Below are 10,312 nucleotides of genomic sequence, written 5' to 3'. Positions count from 1 at the left end.
TACTATTGAAAATATTAAAGCATAATAATAATTTAAGTAATTAAGATTATTGCTAACACACATTATTAATAAAATTTATTAAAATATTAAATAAATTAATACATTTTAATTTATAAATGCAATCAACCTGTAAATTATACGGGTAAAAATTAATTTTTATTATATTTTAAGTTTATATATTTCATATGTCAGTCATACTACTAAGGAATTTGAGTTTATATATACCATAATATTAATTACTTAATAAATTATTTTTAACTTTTATTATAATTTAAATTTATATATTAAAATATTAATAAATTAAATATAATTTAAATACATATTTACTTTTTTTTTAGAGCGATTGCACTTTTCAATCTGAATGTTAAACTCGCTTTAAGAAGTGCGGTCCGAAATGGAAAGCCAATGGGCTGAATTATAAATTATAGCCCAACAATGTTAGGCAATCAAGCTCGTCTTCTCTTTCGATGCTCTGCTTCTGTCCACAGTAATGAATCATCGTCATCGCTCGGCCTGTTGCCTCTGCCTATCTAATCATTCTTGCAAAGTTTTCTAGACTATTTTTTAGAATTAGAATTGGACTTAGAGCTTCTCTCTTGGAAAATAATTTCTCTACTTAATATATTACTATTCTTGTAAAATATGGTTCCTTGTCTTCATATTTTGCCTTGCAGTTTATTACTGCAATTCTGATAGGAGCAAAGAAAGAATTACTCCTTACAATCTATCTTGAAATTTCAGAAGCAGCAGCAAGAAGCATCACATAGAGAGGCAGCTGCTGCGAAGAGAATTCAGGATCTTATGCATCAATTTCCATAAATATTTTGACGTTTTCTTTGGCGGTACTTGATCATATCTTCTGTTTCCACCTCCTAAATTTTGGTCTTCATCTAAGTTACTTTCTTCTAGATCTCAATTTATTAATAAAAATTTAGGGGTTTCGCCCTGCTCCACACAGTGCAGGTATTCTGATTAGTTTTGATTTTAGATGGCGGATTCGTTAGCAAACCCCTCGGTTGTGGAGGCAAATGGAATTGACGAAGCATTACCGGATTTGTTGAAGAACACGCCGTCTAACATTGCGAGATTGGAGGATGTGATAGAGCATTGTAAGGGTCGTCAGATGTATCTTGCGCAGACAAGGAGTCCTTCAGATGGGGGTGATGTCCGCTGGTACTTTTCCGATGTTCCTTTGGCTGAAAATGGTTAGTTTCTGCTGAATTTCAAAGTCTAGTTTTAGGTTGCAATTTTAGCTTCCATTTGCAGTTAACATTTAAAGTAAGCTACAAATTCTAATGCATTTGAAATTTGAAACATTTAAAGAGATTTTTTGTTCATAGTAAACGCATGTGCATTCAATGAATTGTGGTTGATCACGGGAATCCATGGAGTACCAAGTTAGAAGATAATTGAGGGCCTCCAGTTGAGACGAATTTGCTATGCAGGCTAGGCAAGCTGATGGAGTGGAACGGATGCTTTATATGTTAGCTTTGTGCACAATTTGAAGGGGCAATAAATTTGCATTCTGTTGGTCTTATTGTCTTTCAGTTTCTCTTTGGAATACTTAGGTTTATCAACTTTTTGACAAGGATGGCACTTGGACGCGGTTACCAAGGAAGGAATAGTTCATTCAGGAATTGGAATTTAATTTCTTATCCATTTATAATTCTTATTTAAATAATAGTAACATGAATTCCCAAGAGAGAATCAAGCTTACTAACCGGAAAGAACTAGGCATGTTGGAGAAGTTGGTTGCAACGCCTTCTCTGAACATTGTCTGTCGAGATATCTGTTTGCCTCTGGCTATAATTTTTTGAAGTCATTAGTAGACAAGAAAACATACTAGGTGGAACAGATGTAATAGGTGTTCTTAATAAGGGCATGGGAAAGAGGAGACAAAAGGTTGCGGTTGGCTGCTGGTTGTTAGGATTCATAGTTTAATGTTATGTAGCTTTTCCATGCAAGGAGATAAGACATTTGCTCTTGATTTCCTTCTGAAGTAGGTACTCTTCTTTTTGGGTTATATATACTTATTTTTTTGTGCTTCTGCAGCCATGCTTGGTATTATTTTTCAAAATTAATTAAGAGAAGGTTTATTTTCTGTAGTTGGTGTTATAAATTTATAACATTTATTTAGAACTCTTCTCCACCCTGACCCCCCACCCTGCTGGGTGTAGGATAGCCTTTTTTTTTTTTCCTTTGAGGAATGGGGAGTTAGATTTAATTTTTGTTGACTTTTTTTTTTTTCCCTTACAGAGTTAGCGGCCTCATTTCCTCGAACTGAGATAGTGGGAAAGAGTGACTATTTTCGTTTTGGGATGAGGGATTCTCTTGCAATAGAGGCATCTTTCTTGCAGGTCCTCTTTTCAAACTATATTTATTTTGCAGATTAAGCTGCAGTTTTATATTAATCTTGGGGCTAGACCTCTTTTTGACACTTGAACTTTTTATGGAATTTAATAGGCCTATAGCTCCTTATTCACCTAAATGCTAGAGTAGGTTAGTTAGGTTTAATAAGGAATCAGAGAATACTTTCTCATTGTTTATGATATTGGAACTATTAAGTAATAGGATTACACCCTTTTTTTTTAAGAATTACTTGTCCCATCAACTGGCTTAGGCAATCTAAAAGGATGGGATTTAAAAAATCTGGTAGGATGAAGAATTTGAATGTCAACTTTCAAAATGGAAAAAGGCAACATCTCCACTTTCTTTTCTCCTATCTTCTTGTTCAACAACTAGTCCCAAATGTATAATGATGGCCTCATGTTTGTGTCTGGTCCTGCTATTGGTCTTATGTCAACCAGATATAAAAGTAATCTTTATCCTATCATATCCTCCCTTTTCTTTTTCCTGATACATCTAGTGAGTCCCTGAGAAATTGTTATTGTTTTAGAATTGTCTTCTTATTGTATTTTTTGTGAAAGGGACCTTTTATTAATTAGGTTGTGACTATTCTTTGTTCATCTAGTTCTTTGTTTATGATTTGACAGATAGAAGAAGAGTTGCTGTCTATTTGGTGGAAAGAGTATGCTGAATGCAGTGAAGGTCCAAGAGCATCGAGTAGTTTTGGAAAGAAGTTGGACATGGTAGAGGATTTATCTTCTTCAAAGGGTTCTCAATCAGCCCAACTATATACATTTGAAGAAGAGAGGGTTGGTGTCCCTGTAAAGGGAGGGCTCTATGAGGTATCTTGTTCTTACTCTAGTTTCCTCCTGTCCCAACTACTCAGGTCTTTGTATGCGATACTGTTATGCGCCTTGGCGTAGGATCTAGTCACAGGTCTAGTCGAGTGAGAATTCTTGCTTTGACCTATGGTTACTCAAAGAGGCAGATTTGTCCTTCACTAAACCCCTTCCAAAATAACGTTTCTTTTTGATAGAATAATTGTTTATCTCTTTATTTCATATTGGAAGCCTTTTATAGACTTTTAATAATGAAGGACAAAGTCTTAATAGAATTCCTAACTTAGAGTTTACAAAGGAAATAAAAAACCTAATATAATAGAGAATATAAGTAAAATTAAAACTCTTAATAAAACCTGATATAATAAAGGTCATCTTGCTTGCCTTCAACATCTGGTACTTCTATCCAAAATAACCTTTTACATTTGTGTCCCATGGAATAGGACTCGTCACAATTATAACACAGCCCCTTAGCTATTCTTTCCGCCATTTCTGCTCGTGTCAATCTCTTAATAAATGGTGAAGAAGAACCTATTTTGCCATTGTTCCTTGTTGGTTTCGTTGTTTGCCCCCCTCCCTTTGCAATGCTCTTAGTTGTTGGAATGATTGAATTGCTGCCATTGTTTTGGGAAGTTGGCCAGTTCAAGATGGTTTGAGACAACAATTTGGAAGAGACATTTTGTTTACGTTCCAATGTTTGAGCCATATTCATTGGAACTCCAAGGTTTTCCGGTTGTTGTATCTCAATATCAATTCGAATTTCCTCTACCAACCCGGCAGTAAAGAGGTTTACTTGTTGTCGAGATTTAAGATCAACAGTCCTAGCCAATAGTAATTTGAAATTGGCGTTGATATTCCTCTACAGTCCTAGTTTGTCTCAAGTTGGCAAGTTCCCTTGAGGGGTTATTACTCATAGGTGGCACAAACCTTACATGACAACACTCTTTGAAGCGCCCCCAGTCAAGATTTGCCTCCTATTCTTCCATTTGATCAAACCACAATTGTGCCTCTCCTAAGAGATGGAATGAAGCTAAGCCTACTTTCTCTTCTTCGTTAGTCTGTTGATTGCCAAAAAAATTTTCGCATCTTTTCAGCCACCTTAAAGGATCTCCAACACCGTCATAAATGGGAAATTCCATCTTAGAGTATTGTGGCACCATGCACCCACCTTGTTGCGAGTCTAAATTCCTTTTTCTGCCTTCGCTGCTGCCTTGCTCCTCACTGTTTTCCTCTGTATACCCTTTCGCTGTCTTTTGGACCAAAACAGATAACACCGCTATCTGCTCCTCTAATGCTTGTTGCCTTGTAGCCATTTGTTCCATGAAAGCATCCAATTTGGCTGCCAAAGTCTCTTCGCCACCCATGACAGAAGGCTCTGATGCCAAGTTGTTATGCGCCTTGGCGTAGGATCTAGTCACAGGTCTAGACGAGTGAGAATTCTTGCTTCGACCTATGGTTACTCAAAGAGGTAGATTTGTCCTTGACTAAACCCCCTCCAAAATAACATTTCTTTTTGATAGAATAATTGTTTATCTCTTTATATCATATTGACAGCTTTTTATAGACTTTTAATAACAAAGGAAAGAGTCGTAATAGAATTACTAACTTAGAGTTTATGAAGGAAATAAAAACCTAATATAATAGAGAAAATAAGTAAAACTAAAACTCTTAATAAAACCTGACATAATAAAGAAAATAAATAAAACTAAAACTCTTATTGCAATAAAAGCATCCATATCAGATATCTTGAGCGGAAGGTCTCGTTGTCTTTTATCTAACCAGATGAAGTTCTTTTTCCGTAGCCATCAGTTTTTCTGATAACCAAGTCATCTTTTTATTTCAGAATTTAAACGATTTTTTAATGTTAAGTGGTGCTATCTCACATCTATTAAGTGTTGGGTTTCTTGTGGTCTTATGTTCAAGTTTGGCCCTTGCACAAAATGCCAATTGGTATTGGTTGGATGCCTAACAGGATATTAGATTTGTTCTATTGCACTTGCTTGTGCCCAACTGCATGTGAGGTTCATGACCATCATTGAGGGTTGTCCATGTTTAGTCTCTTGTTGAGCTAGATGTGAGAGGGAGTATCAAGTGGTGCTACCTGCTTCTATTAAGGATTGGATCTCTGATGATCAATGCTCCTTTTCCTACAAGCAAATGGTTTAGTTGGGGTTCTTAACACTTGAGAATCTAGGCTTCATTCATTATTCTTTGAAGGCATTTGACTTTATTGCTTGTTTATTGGTTGATTACAATCAAGCTTGGTCTTGTGCTTAGTATTGAACACAATTATGGTAAATTGAAGTTTGGGATTCATATTTCATACTACTTTTCTTGTGTTAATTTGTTGTCATTTTTACATCTTTGTCCTTATCTCTTCTCTCTTGTTTAGTTTTAAGCCTATTTTTGGTAACAATATCAGTGGATGATGAACCTCCTTATTTTCCTTTTCACGTGTGTCTTTTTTTATTTTTATGGTATTTATTAGGGTGTATGGCCATGCTTGCTTTTTGTGTGTGTTTGTGTGGTTTGTTGAATGAGTACACAGTACAGTTATCAATTCTTGTTAGTGTTCAACAATACATTAACTGTATTTGAAATTAGGTAACTGGATAGCAGGGGCGAAGACAGAGGGGGGGCAGGCAGTGGCCTTGGCTCCCCCAAAAATGGTAGATTTTCCATTTAGTCCCTTAATTTTTTTATGAAATTACATGTTAGTATAATGATAAAATTGCACATCGCCCCCCCCCCCCCAAAAGCAATTTTTTGGCTTCATCCCTGTTGGATAGAGGTGGCAGTGTCATGCATTCATGAATTTGTGTATCGTGTTTTAATCCATTTTATTGCCAGTTTCAAGCTATCTCCATCTTTGATATGTTTCAGCTAATTGCTTTCTTTGATGTATTTCTGTATGTTTTTTCTGCATTTGGCATGTTGTTTGTATCTGATGCTATGCCTTTCAGGTTACCATTCCATATTCTTTTATTATCATTGGCATGATGACAAGAATTTGTCTCATCCTCTGGATCATGTTGTTGCATTATTTATTTTGTTTATGAGCTAGGACATATTCATACAATTGAGAATTTTAAAATAATTTTCTGGTCACTATCAAGCACTAGGTTTTATTTGCTCAAATCAGGTATTGTTTTTTTATAACTGGTATGATGTAAATAGTGCAGGTGGATTTAGTTAAGAGACACTGTTTCCCCGTATACTGGAATGGAGAAACTCGGCGTGTCCTAAGGGGTCACTGGTTTGCTCGAAAAGGGGGCATGGATTGGCTTCCACTCCGTGAAGATGTAGCTGAACAATTAGAGATTGCATATCGCAGCCAGGTTTACTGCAATTTTGATGTTATAAGATCATATTTTCTCCGAATAAATTTTGATTGACTTTGATTGCATTGTCTATTGTATTATAACTCCTAGAACTTTTGCTCAAATGCTGACACCATGTTGCTTCTTAAATCCCTAGAATTTGAGGGCTATGTGATGGTTTTCCAATTATTTCCACCGCAATTCTGTGGTTGTTTTAAATTGTTCATTCTTGATTTCTATCTTTCCTTTGAGTTCAACTTGGGCATAAATATGTATCTGTTTTTTTAACATGTATATTTTTATATGGTTGTAATAGCTGATGAAGGTAGACTTGTTAACAGGTTTGGCATCGAAGAAAATTTCAACCATCGGGACTTTTTGCAGCTAGAGTTGATTTGCAAGGCTCTACCCCAGTATGCTTTTAATTTTCTGGAAAGGGACAATATATTCACTTAAATCGTATTATGTAATGCCTAAATTATCAGGTCTAACAATGAATGCAGGGACTTCATGCACTTTTTACTGGAGAAGATGATACTTGGGAGGCATGGCTCAATGTTGATGCTTCTGGTTTTTCTGGTGTTATTAGTTTCAGTCGAAATGGAATCAAGTTAAGACGTGGTTACTCTGCTTCTCAATCCCCCAAACCAACCCAGGTTTTCTCCTTTTCCCGCTCTTATGCTTTAACGGCACAAAACATTCTATGCTTTAATGATAGATATGCTAATATTCAAATTTCTTGAGTGGGCCTGAACTTGGAACAGTGTTTGACATTTTAACACGTGTTTTTTTATATTTTATTTTATTTTTATTTTATGTAGGATGAATTACGTCAAAGAAAAGAGGAACAGATGGACGATTATTGTTCTCAGGTATGCTTTAGAGCATTTTGCTTCTTGCATAATGTCTGTGTGTTTCACTAACATGATTCTGTAAGATGTATATTAGTTTTTCCTTAATGCTTTCTGAACTTTGTAAATATAAGGAATTTCATAATATTTCTTAAAAACTATAAATTTGGCTTTGGGGAAAAATTGCTGCATTGAAATATTATTTCAGTTAAAAAAGTCATGGCATCTTACTTTTTGTTGCTTTTTATTACTATATTAGCAATCAACAGCAACACCATGTGGCTAGTCAAGTCTTCTCTACTAACATGACATCCCATATTTAAAGCTGCTCATTAATATTTGCCTGGTTTTCTATGTCTTAATTACTTTACTGAAATAAAATGTTGCTTGTTGCAAATCTTATGGTTCCCAGCTTTTCTTTAAATGAATTTGTTGCTGGTTGTACTATACCAAAGTATGCATTGTTTGGGGATTGACTTGGACTAAAAACTACCACGGATAAACTTTTTCTATCATTTAGCATTTTATTATTGTACTTAGAATTTTGGTTTTGTGTATATTATCCAACTACGCTTTATTTATTTATTTTTGTTTATTGTGGTCTACTTGAAATTTTCCAATTGTTAATGTAATGCACACTTTTTAAGTCGATGAGTAGTTACATGGTTTGATATTAGCAATTGCCTAGAATATAGAGGAATATTTTCTTTTTCACTATATGCTTAATTTTGTGCTGGCAAACCTTTGATGTCATGGATATTTTACATGAAAACATATTGTAGATTTGTTGCTTGTGTACAATTTCAAATTGTTTTTAATTTAATCCTAAACTTCTACCTGTGCATCTTGTTAAGGACTGTAACCTGATTACTTTTCTCTTCCTCTATTCTGGTTTTGGTACAAATAGTGTACATGTGGGGCACATATCAGATCTTGTTCTGTTTAATGAAGTTTAGAATAAGACTGTTTAAATTTGATCTAGGTTCCTGTTCGACACTTGGTCTTTATGGTCCATGGTATTGGTCAGAGGTTGGAGAAATCTAATTTGGTTGATGATGTTGGCAACTTTCGCCATATCACAGCAAGCCTTGCTGAGCGACACCTGACTTCACATCAACGACGCAAACAGAGAGTCCTTTTCATCCCATGTCAGGTAAAATTATTTGTTTGTCTGTAATGATTTTACACTTGGGCTGTTTGGTTGCTTTTCTTATTAAGAAAGTTTTTATAGTATATGTGGTACAAAAAATATTCTGTACTTGAATGAGGCTCTATATCATTATTTTAATTGTCATTATTATCACATTCTCTCTCTTATCATTTTTATTATGCTGCTTGCTAGCTGTATTATTGGATGATGATTTGTGTAATTTGAATGGATAGGACTGCTTAGCTTGATTGAATTAGTTGACTATTTAATATAATGTGACAATCTGCTTCCCTTTAAACATTATAGTGTTCCTTTCATACAAATTATAAGGGACCTTGTTTGGCAAAGTCCTATATTGGCATCACTGATGTCAGGGCACATGCCTTGGTGCTCAGGCACAGCGACAAACATAAAAACGCTTCAGAGCCTCCTAGGTGAGGCATCTTCAAACAGGCGAGTGCCTTGTTGTGCCTTGTGCTCCAGTCCAAGGTGTCAAAAAAGCTAGCTTTAATTAATTTTGCAATTTCCTCCTCTTTTTATTATTTATCTTTTCTTTATTTTGAAAGTTAAATACCATATTTTTTTTCCTTGATTTCCATTATTATAAACCCAAGCACTGCTTTTATTAGGTTTAAATTTACAATCAAATCCCTTTTTTCTCGGTTCTTCTTTTATTTACCCTCTCCTAAAGCATATTTCTGTTGTTTAAAAACAGGGGAGAAATCATGCTGTTTTTGGTTTTCAAAAATTTCTTGTAATTATTTTCATTACTTTTGTAATCTGTCTCTGTCATGGAAGCTTGTGTCGGCCGCCTTGCATGTTTGAAAACTGAAATTAGACACTTGGAGAAGGCAGAAGCTCAAATTTGTGACACTAGGAGTGGTTTGTATATTAAATGATAAATAGATGAAAAACAAGCCAAGCAAATACAATGGAAGTGGCCCAAATTTTATTGCAAGGACAACAATTCAAGAGATTATGGAAGTGAATTTTGACAAAAAAAGGATTATGGAAGTAAAGGAAATTTAGAGTTATTGTCAATTTTTAATTACATATCAGGTTTTATTTGAGATTTAATAATTTGAATTTATAAAATTATAAATTTATCTTATTAGTTATTATATATTATTATTTGCACATATTTACACCCCTTATTTTACTTGGGCGAGTGCTTTTTTTGCACCTTGGGCCTCAGGCTATATAAGAGGTCTTAGCGCCTGCAGTGCACCTAGCACCCTTGATAACATTGATTGGCATCTTCTGGATTCATATTTATATACAAAAGAGATATGGAAGAATTGTTTGTATAATCATTCCACCTCGGAAACCAAGTATTTATACATGTTTTGGAAGCTAGGAAATAGAAAAAAGATCAAATCCATAGAATCCATCCTTCTTCTAATCAGCCTGTCAATCCTACACTTAACCAAGTATTTCAGTTAGAAATTGAAGCGATTTGATGTTAAGAATGCTTTTTTGCATGAAAACTTGAGCAGGAAATTTATATGCAAATTCCTCCAAGGTATGAAAAGAAGGTGGCTACCCATATTATGTGTAAGCCTGGAAAGGCATTTTGTGGCCTAAGCAATCACCACCGACATGGTTTGGGTTACAAAGCCAAGGGTTAGATTTGTATTTCTTTTATGTCTGCCCATGTTATGTTAGCCATGGGTTACAAAGCCAAGGAGAAACTGGAATGTGGTTTGATTTGTATTTCTTTTATGTCTGCTCGAGGCCTAGTTGTTGATATTCTTGCAAACGGATTAAGTAGCTTGGATTTTGAGAAGTTCACATCCAAGCTGGGAA

At 34.9% G+C, this 10,312-nt stretch overlaps 1 protein-coding gene across 9 annotated transcripts in view; it reads left to right on the top strand.

Moving 5' to 3' along the window:
• Positions 1 to 458: 458 nt before the first annotated feature.
• The window catches only part of LOC105793878 (phospholipase SGR2), a 29,466-nt gene continuing 19,612 nt past the window's right edge, over positions 459 to 10,312 (top strand). For 5 of the 9 annotated variants that reach the window (XR_008194338.1, XM_052628205.1, XM_052628204.1 and 2 more), the window contains exons 1-9: positions 494 to 842; positions 989 to 1,205; positions 2,257 to 2,357; positions 2,994 to 3,188; positions 6,368 to 6,523; positions 6,847 to 6,918; positions 7,009 to 7,161; positions 7,327 to 7,377; positions 8,339 to 8,509. Coding sequence is in view for 8 of the 9 variants with exons in the window: in XM_052628205.1 (XP_052484165.1) it covers positions 989 to 1,205; positions 2,257 to 2,357; positions 2,994 to 3,188; positions 6,368 to 6,523; positions 6,847 to 6,918; positions 7,009 to 7,161; positions 7,327 to 7,377; positions 8,339 to 8,509 (1,116 nt within the window). In the remaining variant the exon portion in view is untranslated. The other 4 variants (XM_052628202.1, XM_052628203.1, XM_052628209.1 and 1 more) reach the window with 4 other exon arrangements.

This window comes from Gossypium raimondii, chromosome 3 (genome assembly GCF_025698545.1).
Source record: "Gossypium raimondii isolate GPD5lz chromosome 3, ASM2569854v1, whole genome shotgun sequence".
In the NCBI taxonomy this organism is placed as follows: domain Eukaryota; kingdom Viridiplantae; phylum Streptophyta; class Magnoliopsida; order Malvales; family Malvaceae; genus Gossypium; species Gossypium raimondii.
The sequence above is the reverse complement of the archived record's forward strand: the minus strand, read 5'-3'. Positions and strand labels throughout refer to the sequence as shown.